Consider the following 19,231-nt stretch of genomic DNA (forward strand, 5'->3'; position numbering starts at 1 on the left):
GTGGACATCATCTGGACTCGTATCTGCTCCCAGTTTTTAGGCTGTTTGACGCATTTTATTATGACCCCGGAAGACATACATGTGGGGGTACACAGCTTAGATACGATAGATAATTTAAGCGAGAGGTTGCTGGGCTCCTCACTATTGTTATATCTATTACGCCTTATATTAAGACCTCTGAAGACGTACCTTCGGCTGTGAACATATCATGTGAATAATTTATGTGGGCTCTCAATATTGTTAAATCTATGGCTGTTTTTCCGCTTCACATTGTACAAGGCTCCATCCAGACAGAGGGAAAGTTGGAAAATAAGTAATTTTACTAGGCCGACTCGCGATCGCGAAAATATTTTGAAAACGTTCGGTGTATAATTCCATGTGAATCTGTATTTATGACATAGTAATTTAACTATCAATAAATTCAAACAGTCGTCAGTCGTACAACAGATGGATGTTATTTGCTTGCATACAACATTCATATAGCGCTATGATGCCCGAATGCTAAAATTTTAAAAAGATTCTCAATTTTTAAAGTGGAGTGTATCGATAATGGGATTTTATGAGACCAACTAAAGAATAATCTCAAAATTTTCCAGTCTGTGACGCGCTAAAAATTAATACAAAGTGGCGACACACTCATAACGGAATAAAGTTTCAAAACAATTTATTTTGATTTATTGCGTTGGATTTGCTTATTATTGAGAGTAAATAAGATTAAAAGAAGATTATACCGTCTACAACTGCATTTCTTTGTAAATTACAATATTTCCTATTTTTTTTGCGATGTTCAACTTACATAATACAGAATATAGGGCTACATATTGCCAGATGCACAAAGATGCAAATGACGTTATTTTGATGGCTTTCAAACCAGCATTGAATTAGATTCGTAATCAGAAATCCAAATATCATCCATACTTTAGGGACTCAATGCTTGATTTGTAAAACTGTCTACCACCGAATATTGAAATCGCTTCATACATTCGTATCACCACTTGTCCCTACCGTTCCAGTCGTCTCATCCTTGTATCACATTGTCCCATTCGTATCAGTTGTTTACTTAACATCGTCATAAAGTAGTTAGTCTATTAATACAAAAATTAGATTTAGTTTCATTCATCTTCAATATAATTCTGTATTGATCTTTTTTGCCGATGCCTGTGTCTCGGAGATCGAAGACAGTTTCGCATTGGTATTGCATTGGAGTTTATTCCTTAATGCGTTACCGGCTTAAATCACATTATGCTATTCTTCTCCGAGTATATTCAGATCCGGAAATTTTTAAAGTAATTATTGAAGTCCTAAACAACTGCCATTCTTCATTTAATTCAAATTCCCCCAAGTTATATGCGCTTCTAAATAATGAAGTGGAATCCCGCATTTTCTAAATGTTTCTTCAATAAGAATGCTGCACATGTTAAACAAGACACTTTTCGTACTCGAATTTTTCACTCAGCTAACAAGAGATCAACCCACGGAGTGACGTTTTCCGCTGCATGGAACTCTAGAGTCTAGGTGACTTGCTAAGACTTAAAATTATCGATGAATTATCAGCAGACAATGAAATCACCGTCACTTCTGTTTCAAGTCCTACTTACATGTTCTACTCGACAAGCGTTGGGATTTGTTGAAGTTGAGAGTCCGACAAGTTAGCTTATCTTAGGAAATTTTTAATGCTTAAAATATCTTGTCCAACAAAGAAAATCTTCCGAATCTCACCATACGATTTTATTATATATTTCCATACACTTCACACGCATTAACACACAAATCAAACAAAATAACAAAATGCTTCAATCAATGTTAATAGGATTTGATAGTACATTGCAAATTGTTGCAACTTCCTTTGTCGAACAGTTTGTCTTTTTAAATAATTGAAGCGCTTTATTTCCGTTCACATTTATTGAACTAACAATTAGATACTGCATGCGACATTCTCTATTTATGATATGAAGTTTACAAATAAATGAAATTTATAAAATATTACTCTCACATGATAAAAACACACCTTACTCTTCGTCTTTCATATTTGCTCTTTGACAACAAGCCCCAGCAGTCAGTCACCGTTATCATTTGGAGCCGACAAGCTCATTCGTTTTTGGCTTTGATCGTAAATAGAGGCGTAAGTTACTTTGCCTATGTCATCATACTCAGACAGGATAGGGGATTCGTAATTGTTTCCACTATGCGTTTTCGCATTAGAGTTGGAGCCGACAAGCTCATTCGCTTTTGGATTTGATGTAGAGGCGTAAGTTACTACTTTGCCTATGTCATCATACTCAGACAGGATGTGGGGTTCGTAACTGTTTCCACTATGCGTTTTCGCATTGGAGTTGGAGCCGACAAGCTCATTCGCTTTTGGATTTGATGTAGAGTCGTAAGTTACTTTGCCTATGTCATCATACTCAGACAGGATAGGGGGTTCGTAATTGTTTCCACTATGCGTTTTCGCATTGGAGTTGGAGCCGACAAGCTCATTCGCTTTTGGCTCTGATGTAGAGGCAAAAGTTACTTCGCCTATGTCATCATACTCAGGCGAGATAGTGGGTTCGTAATTGTTTCCACTATGCGTTTTTGTCATTTGATTGAAAGTTCGGTCCCAATACTCACAAGAACCTACGAGTTCGTTATCTTTTTGCCTCTGTGTTAATTTAGGACCTTGTTCTCCGATGTCATCATACACGAGGCAACATAGGCAAGCTCATATCGTGCGCGTCATTCCTATTCATTGTTTTAAGGGGAGTTGACATACCTGAGCGTATTATCGGTGTCAGATATTGTTCAGAATCTAAGTTCATTCTTGGAGAAGGCGGTGTTTCTGGGTATATGTAACTCGGTTCTGCGGCGACAACACTCGTAGTCGTAAACTCGCCTGGTATGTTAACCATATGATGTCTACTGTGTGGGTGTTGTATGGGCGATAGATACTGGCATGAATCATTGGGTAGTGGGATGTGTGAAGGGTCGGCCGTATCAAAATGCATTGAAGAAGGATCACCCAGTGTTTGCGTTGTAATACTCCTGTTGTAAAAACGCAAAGGGAACTTTTCTCTAAATTCATGCTGTCTTGGTTTTCTGAGAAAAAATTGAACAGTGATCAAAAAAAGTCAAGTGCGTTGGGTGTCAGCTAAGGCTAATCTCGTTAGGCTAAATTATGTTGACGTAGTAGATTAAATTATCGGGTTAGGTTAGAGCCTCATGCTCACCACGAAACTTAGGATGCTTTGCATTTGGTAATATATATGACGTAACCTACCTCTTTTTACTAGAAATACACACTCCTATCATAAACGCTATAACCACAAATGTTCCAACGGAACCCACAATTATCAGGATCAATTGTATGAACCCTGGCTCGGAATTCGGTTGTGTGGTAGCTCCGGAACGAGTAGTCGGATTGTTGTTTTCTGTGAAGACAAAAGTATTGAATAATTAAAACTTGACAGAGTTCGGTGATTTCGTTGGAAATACGAGTCGCACCAGCAATAGTTTTAAACTATCACATCGTGCTATGTCATCGAGATTTAAATATATATCGCCCATGCCGCCACCGTTGTATTTTTCAGATTTCTTTCAAAATTATTATGTGCCGCGATTCTTGAATTAATCTCATAATATTAATCGACACAAAGCGGTCAAATTGCGAAAATCTTCAATCCAAAACTACGCATATGGAACAAATCGAGTTGGCCAACCATTCTCATAAATGACCTGACCTAGTAAGCGTAGTTCGGATTAAATTTAACTGTTTTTTTTCTTTCATCTTCTCTGAATAAAATTGAAATTCAACTAGAGAATATCAAAAAAGTCATACCTGTCTTGCATCTACTGCATTCGAACCCAAATAATGTCTTACCGAGGTCGTTTACCAAGTCCAAGGTCCATGACCCAAATTCAATCCATGGATTTGCACACCTGGCAACTAAATAAACGTATATCGACCTATTAATTTTTTTTATTGGACACGAAATGGACCTGTGAATCGTTTTTTTTTTATGTTGTTATGTCTTCTTCTTGTTGGCCTCCCTAACTACTGGACCAATTGCTTTAAAATTTTCAGAATAAAGAATAAATTGTTGTTGACGCTTGAGGGCTATTACTTTTCATTTATTTCCTAACTTTTCTATGAAATTTAATACTTCATCCAAAATCTCGCTGTATTATTTTCATTCATGGGGACACGGTTTTTGACCAACCAAGCGTGACGGTTGTCTTCCAGTTTAATTTTGCGAAATCGTGTGACGCGGAAGTCGGAGATTATTTGATACCGGTAGCACACGGTAGGTACGGTAAACTAAATCGTGTCCATATATTTGAGCATCGCTCTCACTCAAAACGTGGCCCCGAACTTATATTTAAACCTAGTATTGGCACTATAATGCAAAAAGATTTATTAATTTTCTTTCTTCTAACAAAGATATCAGTAGATAACGTTATACACGAAACAGTTCAATTTACATGGTACAATAGATGAGCCAAAGTCGATGAGTACGAGTCTCAAATTTAATATTTTTTAATTGTAGACGAGCTTGATTAGGAGAAATTCTTCTACTCTACAACCCCACACTGATAACCTAAATGGGCGAAACCAAACACATTTTGATGTGTGAAGTTTTTAAAATTGAGTAAAATTTATTTTCAGTAGATTCCAGGATTTAGTCACTTCGAGTTCTATCTGTCATTTGGATATGAGTTGAATCACTTTCATATAAATCGATTCGTTCACTATAGTTACTCGAGTTGAAATTAACCAAAATATACTAGAATATTGAAAAACGTATAATTCAAAACTAAATCAAGTAGTTCTCACAAGCCATAAGACAAAAACCAGTAAAAGGAAACATTAACCCACCTCCGATTAGACAGACAACTCCAATTACTTTAATGATCTCCATTGTTCTTACTTATTTCAAGCACAAAATTGTGTGAATTTTCTAGATTTTTCAAAGAATGGATTTAGCTTCAACTCGTCCAGCTACGTTTTACATTTATTACTAAATACATTCCGCATCCCAAGATGGTCTATGAGACTGCTGAACACAATCGGGTAAATACTAAACTAGATCACTTCCGACTGATCAAGTAAGGAGTACAGATGTGTTGTCCAAATAGGGAGTTGATCACATTGGTTAATGCTCAAGTTTTCACCAGAGTTGGGACTATAACATTAAACAACAGAAAACGCAAGTTGATAGGCGCAATTTTCTAACAGAATCTTTTATTCTAGTTACGCATGCTAAATTTTTCATGCATCAGATAAAATATTCCACTCAAAGTAAAATTTCAATATATATTCTGTATAGGGTTTTTCATATTTTCGTTTTGAACAAGAAAACACATGGAAATGCGTAACAGAGGATGGTTTGACTTGACGCGGAAAGTTTCATAAAATTTTATTTCATGCTGCAAAAAGTTTAGATGACGTCTACGTCCGGATGTGCCGACAGCAAGTTTACAACATTGCTGAGCGGACAAAAATGGTATAAGATAGCGAAGCTTTAAAAACAGACAATACTACGTGGATAGATATTGCGTCGAAAATTCTCTTTTTTCCTTCAGAATTTTATCCATATTTGATGCAAAACTTATACAAAAGATATGTCAGGATACGTAATAAATAGGCCACAAGTGTGATTGCTGAATGTGAAACAAAAAATGGCTTGACTCATGATTCGGGTAAACCCGGCAACCTGAGCTGAACACCACACGCAATAGACATTGAATCCTCAAATGTTATAGATTCAGTCGTACAAAGTTTTGACACAGAATATAATCTAATTATAAAAAATACTTCTGCGCGGTGGAAATTGATTATTTCTATTTCTTTCATCTTCTCTTCTATACGGGGAATTAGATAATGTTTGTCGTTTTTGCGGGTATATTAGATTTAGATTTTCAGATTGCCTCAAATAGATCACTAACTGAATTGGTAATCGCCAAATTAAATAAAAAAATACCGCGAATAACAAATGGACTGTAGAAAGTCAGAATATGTTGCCCACGAATTACTTATAATTACACGGCAGCAATTCAAGAATGGTTATTGAACGTTAATAGTGCGCATTCTGTCGCAATAATGAAGCAAATCAATATATTTTTGAAGTGGCTTCGGCTCGAAGCACTACTCCAGATCTATTGGAAATATGATAAAGGTTATGTCAATATGGTTCCATTACATTTGAACCCACGTACATTTGAACCAACGACAATTGCACCTGCATACTATTGCAACTATGGAATTTTTTTTTTGTTTTACGGATATTTGAACCCATACTAACCCTAACCCATGGGTTTTAGCACCCGCGGATATACACATATCCTATAGTACAGTACTTTACTATACTCCTACTATACAGTACTTTATTAAATGTTTTTCAAGGTGTATTTTTTAAATATGATTTGAACAACACTTATATTTAAGAAAGTGTATAATATAAGAAAGTAGACCCCATCGCTTATCTCATATTGCCACAAGTATATGAAATGGTTTTCCATAATCATATGAGACAAGTTACTTGATGAAACTTTCCTTTTGAAATGAAATAGTAAACGTACGTCAATCTTGTTGAATCATATGATAAAATACAGGTTTAACAAAGGAGAACTTGATATTTTAAAAATTTTCACAATATAGGTTTTTCTATGTAAAAGAATCTCTGTTCTTATTTGTACATGTTGACAACTTAGTAAACGTCTTCGAATTTAAATAATCTCTTGCAGGATATTCACAAATCGCAGAATAATACAAAAAAATAAAATTTCGAATCTACGCAATTCATTGATAATACTTTACTAGGCTGGTTCTCTTGTGGCTGTTCCTAACGAAGGTGGAGAAGAGAAAAAATACTAAAAACATGCAAATTTCATGCCTCCTAATTTATGCAAAACAATATCTTGGAATAGCCAATGACGTAGCATTTAGGAGATGGAAAAGACAAAACATATTAAATTACACTTCAAAGGACATACAAATGGCGGAAAAAGTTTATACACAGTGTTACAACCAATCAAGAAGTGATGTGAATGCACAAGTATTTTCTTCCAAAATAACATGCACAAAATATCTGGGTTGACTATAGAAAAAAATTATCTGATATCAGAGCCTTCTTGGGGGATTAAATGTGGGGCTTTATGTAAATAAGTACAGTAACCTAGTATGAGAATTATTTGAAGTTATAAACTGTACTTAAATTTATTACCATGCAGATAATGAGCAACTAAGTTAAAAAACATGGTTTTACAAATATTATTGGCCCTCAGTTTACAAGGTTCACCGTATCGCTGCTTTTAAAATCAAAGCAGCCTTAGCTAGCTTTTTTGACGTAAAAAATACGGTTTCAAATAAATTATTTTTAATTTTTTTTCACTTTTTTGTTGAAATCCCTCTCGCATCACCGCGAAACTATTACAAAACCGCCATCGCATCGCTTTATCGCCAAGTTAGTACCTACATCAAAGTCATTGGCTTGGGCAATGTTTATCCGAGATATCAGAGATACGTTAGCTACGTAGGTTCAAAGTCCATGGTTGATGTGATGGGTGCGAGGTGATTGCTGGACCTCTTGCTGTCGCAGGGTGGTTAAAGCAACGACTTCCCGGTTACGACTTCCTTAACCAACCAGGCACGTGGACGCATTGTGCTACAGATTGAGAGGACGTGTACGGGCAAGTCATTGGTACCCGGGGTGTTCGAAAAGTGAATTCACAATAAAAGTTGATTAGACAAGTTTAAAAATCTATTTTTCTTGTTTTAACTTAAAACACTAACAAATGAAACAGCAATTTCAAACAAAACAAGTACGACAAACCTTAATTCAAGCAATTGTTTCAAAGCAACCATTTTTGGACATACAAATGTAAAATAATTCATCCAAAATGTTTGTATTATCACATTTCAAAATATCGTTTACCATTGCACCATCGATCGTAGTTTTTTCATTTATATATATCACGTGTCCCGTGTTCATTCAAGCCCAGACAATACCTGCTTAAAATCAAATGACAACTGAAAACGAAACGCACGGTAAGTGTACTCATTTCCTTTTCTGAAAGCGTTTGTAAAGCCCCCCAGTGGTCATCATACGATATTAGAAATTTCTAATTACTGCGCCTCATTATCAAATCATATTCAGGGCGACGAGCGCAAATGAATTTCAATGTCATTTTTGTTCCAAATTTCTTGGTTCCAATGATTTAAAACTTTGAAGTAAACATGAACATGATACATGAACAACGAAATTGAGCCAAAGCATCGCATTTTATATACTAGGTGTAAACGACGAAGAAACGATGAAAATACGAACGGATATATAATTGTTAAAACACTTTTTAGATAAATACAACATCCAACGCAGGGGTGACGTACCTATTTGCTATCGCGAACGAACAACAACAAGTTTGTATATAAAATTTTAAAATGAACCAAAAATGAAGTACATTAGTGACTACCTTTCTTTGAATTGATAATTAACCACTACCGGTACCTGCACCGTTACGGATTTTCTTTGCAACTAACCCCCAAGCCCTATTTTTGTGACCAAACATTCGATTCTGTCTATCCACGCTCTGTTCTACGGGAAAATCAGATAGATGTGCGTGGAGTCTGACTTTCTGAGAATCAAATTTTTAATTGCTTGCTTACGCCATGCCGATGATCATGACAATGGCTGATCCCGTTTGAGTAATTAATACAGTATTATATTTGACATTTATTTTCCTTTCTATATATCTGATGAATTTATACAGTGCATTAAGTTGCATCGTTGGTTGTGGATTTTAAGAAACATGCTCATAACTGTAATGTTTTGCTTTTACAAACCACTCATGAAACATATTTTTTAATATTTTGTTTTGCTTTTTTTCTTATAATATTTTTTGAAGTGTTTTGGTGTTTCATTAACTTTTTGTGCTCACTAACCTGAATCAGCGAGCTTTTAAGGTGTCGCTGCCTGAAGACCTTATGAGGTCCCTCGCGACTCCTGTCACACAACTTAAGTTAAGTTCATATTGTGTTTGAAATGTTTTTTTCTTATAATACGTTTATTTTGTGCTGACGAATAAAATGATGATTGATTGAATATAATTTTTATTCATTTAATTAATTGTGTGTTTAAAATACTGGCGCTTCCGTTTTTCTCTGTACATTCCCTGAAGGTTTTTGACTTCACGCCAAATATACACTGCATCGACTGAATGCTTTGCGGGTCGCACGAAATCTTCGGTGGATTCTTCGGGGCTCCGTGAGATGTTTAATAAAATTTGACAACGGTAGCATCGAAATGCGGTAATTAAAACACGACATGATCTATATCAGGGTGTTGTGTTGTTGCGAGGTTGACGGGTTGTCATAACTTTTGAGAATGTCTCGCGGGTCGCAGTCGGATAAAACCCAAAATTGATCAAACAATCGCGAGTTTACTTACTTTAAAAATCAAGAACACTATTTACGAATTCCGGGCATCATTGAGCGGGAAGGATGTCTGGTCTGGACAGTTGTTTGACTGTTTGACGCATTAGGACTTCTGAAGACATACCTGCGAGTGTACACAGCTTAGGTACGGTAGATAATTTATGTGAGAGGTTGCCTCACTATCGTTATGTCTCACTATCGTTATGTCTATTACGCATTTGACCACTGAAGACATACCTGCGGATGTAAACAGATCACGTATAGATAATATATGTGGGATATTGTTTGACTCCTCACTATTGTTATATATGAGTCCACTTCACAGAAAAATGAAATATTTGAACAGTATATCATTCGATAGCACTTTTTCAACGTTGAATACTCGACGCAAGAGTCTTTCCATTGAACTGACTGGATTCATTATGTGTGATGCAGATTACCCTTTCTGTTGAAACTAGAAAATAAGTATTTTCATGAGACTGACTCGCGACCACAGAGATATATAAATATATTTCCAGTTCAGTGCTCGCGACCGGCAAAAATATTTTAAAAAAGTTCTTTGTAAAACTCTTTGTAAATCAATATTTATGACTTATATAATTGAATTACCAATAAATTCAAACAAGCGATACAGCAGATGGATGGTATTTGCTTGCATACATTATTCGTATTGCGACATGATGCGCAAAAGGTGAAGTTTTAGAAAGATTCCCAATAGGCGGAGTGTATCGATAATAGGATTTTATGAAAACCAACTAAAGAAAGATCTTAAATTTTTTCAGTCTGTGACGCACTAAAAATAATACAAAGTAGCGGTAGACTGATAACGGAACAAAGTATTCAAACAATTTAATTTGGATTTATTGCGATGAATTTTCCCACTGTTGAGAGTAGATAAGATTGAAATTATGTTGTCAATTCCAATATGTCTTTCTTATTTTTTGCGATGTGTAACTTCCATAATGCAGAATACCCTATTGCAAAAACCACGAAAATGCAAATGACATTATTTCGATGGCTTTGAATACAGCATTGAATTAGATTTGTAAGCAGAAAGTCAAAAATCTTTCATCCCTGAGGAAATCAATGCTTGGTTTGTAAAATTGTCTACACAAAGACTGCAACTATTGAAAGCGCTTTATACACTCGTACTCGTAAATTCGTATCACCACATGTTCCTAACGTTCCACTGGTATCATTCTTGAATTGGTAGCGTCACGTGTTCTACTTTTGTTCCACTTGTATCATTTATCTCATGCGTCCAACACCACACACAATTGGATCTAATTTGGGATAAATAGGACTGGGACACGATATGTGCTTGGCTTCGTGCAGCTTTTTCACACGGAGTGACGTTTTCGGCTTCAGGAAACTCTGTGTCTTGCTGAGTGGTAAAATTATCGATTGTCAAACCAGATACCATCAGACAATGAAATCACCGTCACTCCTGTTTCAAGTCTTACTTACATGTGCTACTCCAGCGATTCTCAAAGTGGGCGAAAGAGATAAAATAGGGGGCGAAAAATGCAAAGGGGTGACAGTGGGGTGATTGCTTATTCTCGAATAATCAAATATGGTTAAAATCGCCGAATGTTTTCTTCGGTATGACGTGGATATTCAGGCCGTGAACATCGGGATTACATCGGTGACCCATATTTCCGTAAATTCTCCCTATCTCACAAGTATTCCTCTGCACATGTGCCAGAGGACGTCGATAAAGAGTTTTCTTTATCGCCCGGAACTGTGCGTGAAGTATGATACAACCTCAGGATTGAATACGCAAATCCAATTTCCATTGAAAATTGAGGAAGTGAATATTAAGAATTAAAAGCGGTGTCATAATATAACGGGAAAACCATAAATTTTGATTTTCGAATGCCGCGACAGATATAAACTGAATTTTAGACGTTGTTAAATCGCAAAATTTGGGAATTTTTGATCGTAAACTATACCATAGTCACCTGAAGTTGATTCATTCCATTATCCATTATTAAATTACCGCCGGATCCCAAAACGACCTCTTTCCTTATTGTGATGATAATGCAATAATGTAAAATGTTGAATTTTATTGTCGATCTTGGGATTTTGCTATCGGCGTATTTTTGAAAATAACCGTGGGCGGTTTAAATTTAACAAATTACCAAGATCGGAAAAATGCGAATAAATTCTAATTATAATCGGGCAGTATACCATATATTTTTATAAACGCAGATTGCAGTATTTCAGAGCAATAATATTTTTATTTTGTTGTGAGTAGACGCAACGGCGAGTTACGTTGAGAATATTTAAATTAGTATGACAAATTCTTGTTAATACTCGTATCGGCCATGGACTGACTATTCTGCGCAACAAACAAATCATCATCGCTGAAAAAAATCGGCAATTTTAACGAAAGTCATAATCGCGAGCGAGGACTGTTTTGATCGGAATTTCCATTTCCGATTTTGAATATGGAATATAATTTACTGAAAATATAGTGCAAGTTATCTGGCATTTTTGACGAAGTATAACTGTTAATTCTTTTGTTTTTAACATCTTATTTGGTAGAAACGGGGTCATCAAATCAAAGAATGATAATGATTTGAGATTGTATCTGACTAAATTTCTTCAAATAATAAATATCAAATATTCTACTCGATATGCGTTAGGATTTGTTAAATCTCGAAAGTCCGACAAGTTAGCTAATGTTAGACATTTCGTAATGCCTATAGGACAGTTTGTTCCACAAAGAAAATCCTCCGAATCTCACCATACAATTGTAATATATATATCTATACACTTCACACGCATTAACACACATATACAATACAAAATAAGAAAATGCTTCAACCAATGTTAATGAGATTTGTACCTCGCAAATTGTTGCAAATTTCTTTATCGAACTGTTTGTCCTTCTAAATACTTGACGCGCTTTATTACCGTTCATAATTATTGAACTGAGAGTTAGGTACTGCATGCGAGACAAAGTTCTCTCTCCATGAAATATATAAATATCTATCTCACATGATGAAAAACACACAATACTCTTCGTTTCTCAAATATGCTATTTGACAACAAGCCCCATCGATTCGTCAGTCATCGTCATTATTGGAGTTGGAGCCGACAAGTTATTCGCTATTGGCTTTGATGTAGAGGCGTAAGTTACTTCCTTCGCCTATGTCATCATACTCAGACGGGATAGGGGGTTCGGAGTTGTTTCCACTATGCGTTTTCGCATTGGAGTTGGAGCCGACAAGCACATTCGCTTTTAGCTTTGATGTAGAGTCGTAGGTTAGTCCGCCTATGTCATCATACTCAGGCGGGATAGAGGGTTCGGAGTTGTTTCCACTATGCGTTTTCGCATTGGAGCTGGAGCCGACAAGCACATTCGCTTTTAGCTTTGATGTAGAGTCGTAGGTTACTTCGCCTATGTCATCATACTCAGGCGGGATAGGGGGTTCGGAATTGTTTCCACTATGCGTTATCGTCATTTGGTTGGAAGTTAGGTCCCAATACTCATCAGAACCTACGAGTTCGTTATCTTTATGCCTCACTGTTGGTTTAGGACCTTGTACTCCGATGTCATCATACATGGGAGGCAACATAGGTGAGCTCATACCGTGCCCGGCATTCATATTCACTGTTTTATGGGCCAGACCTGAACGTATTATCGGTGGCAGATATTGTTCAGAATCTAAGTTCATTCTTGGAGAAGGCAGTGTTTCTGGGTATATGTAACTCGGTTCTGCGGTGGCAACACTCGTAGTCGTAAACTCGCCTGGTATGTTAACCATATGATGTCTACTGTGTGGGTGTTGTATAGGCGATAGATACTGGTATGAATCCTTGGGTAGTGGGATGTGTGAAAGGTCGGCCGTATCAAAATGCATTGAAGAAGGAACATGTAGAGTTCGCGGTGTAATACTCTTGTTGTAAAAACGCATAGGGAAACTTTCTCTAAATTCATGCTGTCTTGGTTTTCTGGGAAAAAATCGAACGGTGATTTAAAAAAAAAGTGCGTTGGGTGCTGTCAGCTTAGGCTAAACTCGTTGGGCTAATTTATGTTGGCGTTGTAGATTAAATTATCGGGTTAGAGCCTCATACTCACAACCAAACCTGGGATACATTGAATTTTGTAATATATATGACGTAGCCTACCTCATTTTACTATAAATACACACTCCTATCACAACCGCTATAACCACAAATGCTCCAACGGAACCGACAATTATCAGGATCAATTGAATGGAGACTGGTTCTGAATTCGGTTGTATGGTAGTTGAAATTTCACGCCTCTTTTCGGGACGAGAAGTCGGCTTGTTGTTTTCTGCGAAGACAAAAGTATTAAATATTTAATCTTGTTCAGTGCTTTCGTTGGAGATACGAGTCACACCAGGTATAGTTTCAAACTATCACATCGTGCTATGTCTTCGAGATTTACTTTTATCGCCAATGCTGCTACCCTTGTATTTTCCAGATTTATTTTAGTGAAAAAATTGTGTGCCACGACTCTTGAATAAATCCAATAATTTTATTTGACACAAATCGGTCAAATTGCGAAACTCTTCAATCCAAATCTACGCATATCGAACAAATCGAGTCGGCCAAGTATTTTCATGAAGGATCTAACTTCGTAAGCGTACTTTGGATTAACTGTTTTTTCTTCTTTCATCTTATTTGAATAAAATTGAAATTCAACTAGAAAATACCAAAAAAATCTTACCTAGCTTGATCCCAAATAATGCCTTACCGACGTCGTAACCCAAGTCCAAAATCCTTGACCCAATTTTATTCCATGGGTCTGCACACCTGGCAACTAAATAAACGTATATCGACCTATTATTTTTTTTTATTAGACACAAAGTAAAGCTATGGATCGTTTTGATATTATATTGTCATTCTTCTTCTTGTTGGCCTCCTTAACTACTGTACCAATTGCTTTGAAATTTTCAGATTAAAGATTGTTGTTGTTGCTTGAGGGCTATTACTTTTCCTTTATTCCTAAATTTCCTATGAAATCTAATAGTTCATCCAAAATTTTGCAGTATTATTTTTTATTCATGTGGACGGGGTTTTTAACCCGCCAAGCGTGACTGCTGTCTTCCGTTTTAATTTTGCAAAATCATTTGCCGCAGAAGTGGTTATTCGATACCGGTAGCACACGGTAGGTACGGTAAACTAGATGTTGTCCATATATTCGAGCATCGCTCTCTTGTTTCAACTCAAAACGAGTCTCCAAACTTATATTTAAATAGAGTATTGGCAGAAGAGTTTCAAGCAACCACCATAATGCAAAAAGATTTATTGATGTTTTTTCTTCTAACAAGGATATCAGTAGATACGTTATACACGAAACAGTTCAATTTACATGGTAGATGACAAAGTCGATGAGTACACCCTGGACGAAGTTAATTAGTAGAAATTCTTTTACTCTACAACCTCACACTGATAACCTTAATGGGTGAAACCAAACACCTACAGATACGTGGGTAAATTGAGTAGAATTTATTTTCAGTAGATTCCAGGGTTCAGTCACATCGAGTTCTATCTGTCATTTGGAAATGAGTTGAATCACTTTCATATAAATCGAATCGTGCACTATAGTGACTCGAATTACAAATTAACCGGAATATACTTGAATATTGAAAAACGTATAATTCAAAACCAAATCACGTAGTTTTCACAAGCCATAAAACAAAAGTCAGTAAAAGGCTACATTAACTCACCTTCGATTAGACAGACAACTGCAATTACTTTAATGATCTTCATTGTTGTTACTTATTTAAGGCACAGAATTTTTTGTGTGAATTATCTAAATTTTTGAAGAATAAAGTTAGCTTCAACTCGTCCAACTACATTTTACATTTAATACTAAATACATTCCGCATCCCATGATGGTCTAGCTAGGAGACTGCTGAACACAATTGGGTAAATATTGAACTATATCACTTCCGTCTGATCAAGTAAGGAACACAGATGTGTTGTCCAAATAAGAAGTTGATCACAATGGTTAATGCTCAAGTTTTCATAAAAGTAAAGACTATAACATTGAATAACAGAAAACGCAAATTGATAGGCGCAATATTTCCAACAGAATCTTTCATTCTAGTTACGCATGCTGAATTTTTGATGCATCAGATAAAATATTCCACCGAAGGTAAAATTCCAATATATTTGTATGGGGTGTTTTCGTTCTGATCAGGAAAACAAACGGAAATACAAAACGGAGGATGGTTTGACTTGACGCGGAAAGTTCCATAGTCTACTGGAATATTTTATCTGATGCTGCAAAAATTTTAGCTCTCGTCTCAATCCGGATGCGCTGACAGCAAGTTTATAACATTCCTGAGCGGACAAAATGTGTATAACATCGCGAAACTTTAAAAGTAGACAACACTAATCGGTTACATATTGTGTGAATAATCAGGCCACAAGTGTGATTGCTGCTTGTAGTACAAAAAATGGCTTGACTCATGATTCGGGTAAACCCGGCAACCTGAGTTTCACAGCACAAGGAATGTTTTGCACAAACTGTTTCGTCTGAATGGACATTGAATCCTCAAGTGTTATAGGTTCAGCCGTACAACGTTGCAATACAGAATAGAATACATTCATAAATAATTTGAAAATACATATACGGTGTAAAAAAAAAAGTTGGTTATTGGGCAACACTTTTATAACTACTTATTCACCTTTCGTTCTGCAGGGGGTGGAGATTCGCTGATAGGCTATATTAGATTTGGATTCAAGATTGCCTCGAATCGATCTCTAATTGAATTGGTGACACATAAAAAATTTGAGTTTAAAATGCGAATAACAAATGGAAAGTAAAAAGTCAGTTTATGTGGCCCACGAATTAACCATAATTCCATGGCAGCAACTCAAGATTGGATATTGAACGTCATTGAAAAAGTGCGCATTCTGTGGCAATTATGCAAGCAATCAGTATTTTTGTGAAGCGGCGTCAAACTCGAATTTACACTTTTCTACAGATCTATTAAAAATAAGATGCAATTTTTGTCACAAATATTTAATGCGCGATTCCCAACAAGATTTAATTGAAGTACTTCCGCAGTGATTGTCACCTGTTATGTAGATGTAGACGGTAGAACTTTGGATCATCGTTATCATTGCCTTAAAGTTCAGAACTGAGTTCAATCCACGTTTCCACCTCGCTGCTAATGTATTCATATATTTCGTATCACTTTGTGGGTTAAATTGCTGGGTTGAAATGGAACAGCGATTTGTCATTAGTAGTTTATTTAAACTCTCTTGAAGGTTTGAACTTACGCGAAAGCGGAACCGCCACAAGGAACACAATTTTCAATATTGTGACTTCACCGCACACAAAAGCGGATCTCACAAAAGCCGGAAGTTTTAAAAAAAATATAAGTAATATCCTTCTAACAAAAACTACAATCTTTACCACCAAAAGTTTCAAAGCATTGGTTCAGTACAGTTAGTAAGTGATTTTTTAATACCAACAAGAAGAAAAAAATACCAACTAGAACAGAGGTGTCAAACTTGCGGCCCACGGGTTGCATGCGGCCCCAGAGAACTTCCAATGCGGCCCGCGAACACTTGACAATAATTGTGTTATTTTGTAAGTTTTTTTTATCTAAATGTAATACATTTTTTTACATCTTTCGAAGAAGTGAAATTGATTATTCACACAAAAAACGACAATTTACTGAAAGTATTTTGGAAATTAAAATTTTCTTGTTTTCAATTTGGACCAGTTGTGAATACACCTCAAAGCTAGCAAAAGAATACATGTGAAACACTTCAGGGATTAAATGAAGCGCAAAGTACATGAAGAAGGTGGAATTTTTGAAGAAAAATGGGAGTTGCAATGTTTCTGCATTTCTCAAAATTGAAAAAATACAATATAGGTAGACATTATCAGAATAAGCTCAGCAGTCAATATGACAAATTTATTGATCAACTTCGAACAGAAAATATTTATGTGTTCGTATATTATTATAATTATACAACTACCTAGTTACTAAAAATCAATATCAATCATAACTCATGCGGTCCTTTACCGCGCAAAGGTAGAAAATGTGGCGGGAAATGTCTGGTCCGAAAAGTCTGTAGTTTGTTTGTTTACTGATCTATACATGAAATAATAAACATAATATTTTTGCATTACATAAATTGATCAAGTATTCTCAACGATTCAAATTAACCGATGGTCACGTGACCTCGTTAATTAGAGTTGCTACTGTTAAATTATTTCAGCCTGATATTAGTAAGCTGGTGGCACAAAAGAGATGCCAAATGCCAGGACATATGTAATAAAAAAAAACATTTTTTGTAGTATTATTGTAAATTTTAGGTCTATATATTTAAATTAAATCATTCTTAGTATAAGTATTATTGTTTTCTTATCAAAACTTTGTTCAAAAATGTTTTGAGTAGTTGTACGTAAAAACTTGTGATTTTTTGCAATAAATACAGTAAATTGCAATAATATGCAAAAATTTGAATGGAAATGGCAACTATCTAAAATTATGCTCCAAGAATACATTATCAAAACATATCAAAAACTGTTTGCGGCCCGTTCCACAATTCCAAAAATGCAATGCGGCCCTTGAAAACCCACGAGTTTGACACCCCTGAACTAGAATAATAATAACAAAACGACCCATAGGTTGAACGAATGGAGCATGTGTTACACTGTTGGTACGCTACAAAAATGTGACATGGAATACGCTTTCTTGTAATCAATCATTTCCTTTGCTATAGGAGCTGCTAAACATTTGAAAGTAAATAAGATAATACAGTTTACAACAAATGATTGCGCATCTCAGTCGTTTGCGCTTGCTTTGTTTGCTGTTGACAGGACGTAGGGTGATGACCACTCAGATTCTGATCAAGTTCTGTTGAGATGCTGTCAGTGACCAGATATGAATACGCGTGCTGACCATGCTAAGATCACATCTAATTTGTGGGACCATTATCGCGGGGACGTTGCACAATGATAATTACTTTAGACATTTGGAGTTTATTTGCACGTGCTAATATATACAGGCTTATCCATGGGAAACGTCCCGTGGGATGGTATGGTACAACACACATTTCTATTTCCCATGGGACACGTGGGACACAATACCCATATGATTTTCAAGGACATGATGGTAAAACAATTTGTTATGGACTTCGTATCCATATATTTAAGCATAGCTCTCTTGTTGGTTATGAAGACCAAAATATATTCAGCATTACCAATATACTTCGTGAAGGCGCTGATGGTCTGATGGACACATATATAATAGTTATGAATATAAAAATACCAAAGTCCGTCATTTTTTTGTTTTGCATGTACCTTCGTACATGTAGTCAGTCCTATTAGTAGACGCTCAACCTAAATTTAACAATTTTCATTTGAATTTTATTCCAAGAGAACCCCATGAGATGAGATGGGGCATAATTGCTATGGGATTGGATGGACAAGCTTGAGTATATAGTACATGTGCAGTAATGTCTATAATCCGAATGAGCATAATAACTGATACAACTTACTGGATTGTAGTCTGAAATTGAATTCAAAGCTGTACGAGAATTCAAAAGTTGCTTATAGGGCAAAGATGAACTAAATCTGGGGCAATCGTTACAAATTTATCGATGTAAAATGGCACTATAGAATGCAGAGGATTTGAAACAACACGATCTTGCCTTTTTTGGTATTCAAACTGATGCTACAAAACAAGAAAACGTTCCCGGTATGTGCACAGTGAGTATTCCAACGTGGTACAATGAATTATATATATTATTGATTTTTTTTTTGAAAGTGCAGATGGAGTGCTCAAATGTTTTAAAAATTATACCATGGCCGTTTGC

General features: G+C 35.9%; 2 protein-coding genes across 2 annotated transcripts; both read right to left on the reverse strand.

Moving 5' to 3' along the window:
* Window positions 1–1,322: 1,322 nt before the first annotated feature.
* On the reverse strand, window positions 1,323–5,199 carry LOC120345430 (uncharacterized). Its single transcript, XM_039414877.2, has 4 exons — window positions 4,853–5,199; window positions 3,815–3,922; window positions 3,257–3,407; window positions 1,323–3,075 (listed from the first exon to the last, which is right to left on the reverse strand). Exons 1-4 carry the CDS (start codon window positions 4,893–4,895, stop codon window positions 2,676–2,678), a joined length of 702 nt encoding a protein of 233 aa, XP_039270811.2. The 5' UTR covers window positions 4,896–5,199; the 3' UTR covers window positions 1,323–2,675.
* Window positions 5,200–12,158: 6,959 nt separating this feature from the next.
* Window positions 12,159–15,375, reverse strand: LOC120329933 (uncharacterized). The gene is made up of 4 exons (XM_078115439.1): window positions 15,115–15,375; window positions 14,112–14,204; window positions 13,547–13,715; window positions 12,159–13,369 (listed from the first exon to the last, which is right to left on the reverse strand). Exons 1-4 carry the CDS (start codon window positions 15,155–15,157, stop codon window positions 12,517–12,519), a joined length of 1,158 nt encoding a protein of 385 aa, XP_077971565.1. The 5' UTR covers window positions 15,158–15,375; the 3' UTR covers window positions 12,159–12,516.
* Window positions 15,376–19,231: the final 3,856 nt, after the last annotated feature.

This window comes from Styela clava, chromosome 8 (assembly GCF_964204865.1).
Source record: "Styela clava chromosome 8, kaStyClav1.hap1.2, whole genome shotgun sequence".
NCBI classification, from domain to species: domain Eukaryota; kingdom Metazoa; phylum Chordata; class Ascidiacea; order Stolidobranchia; family Styelidae; genus Styela; species Styela clava.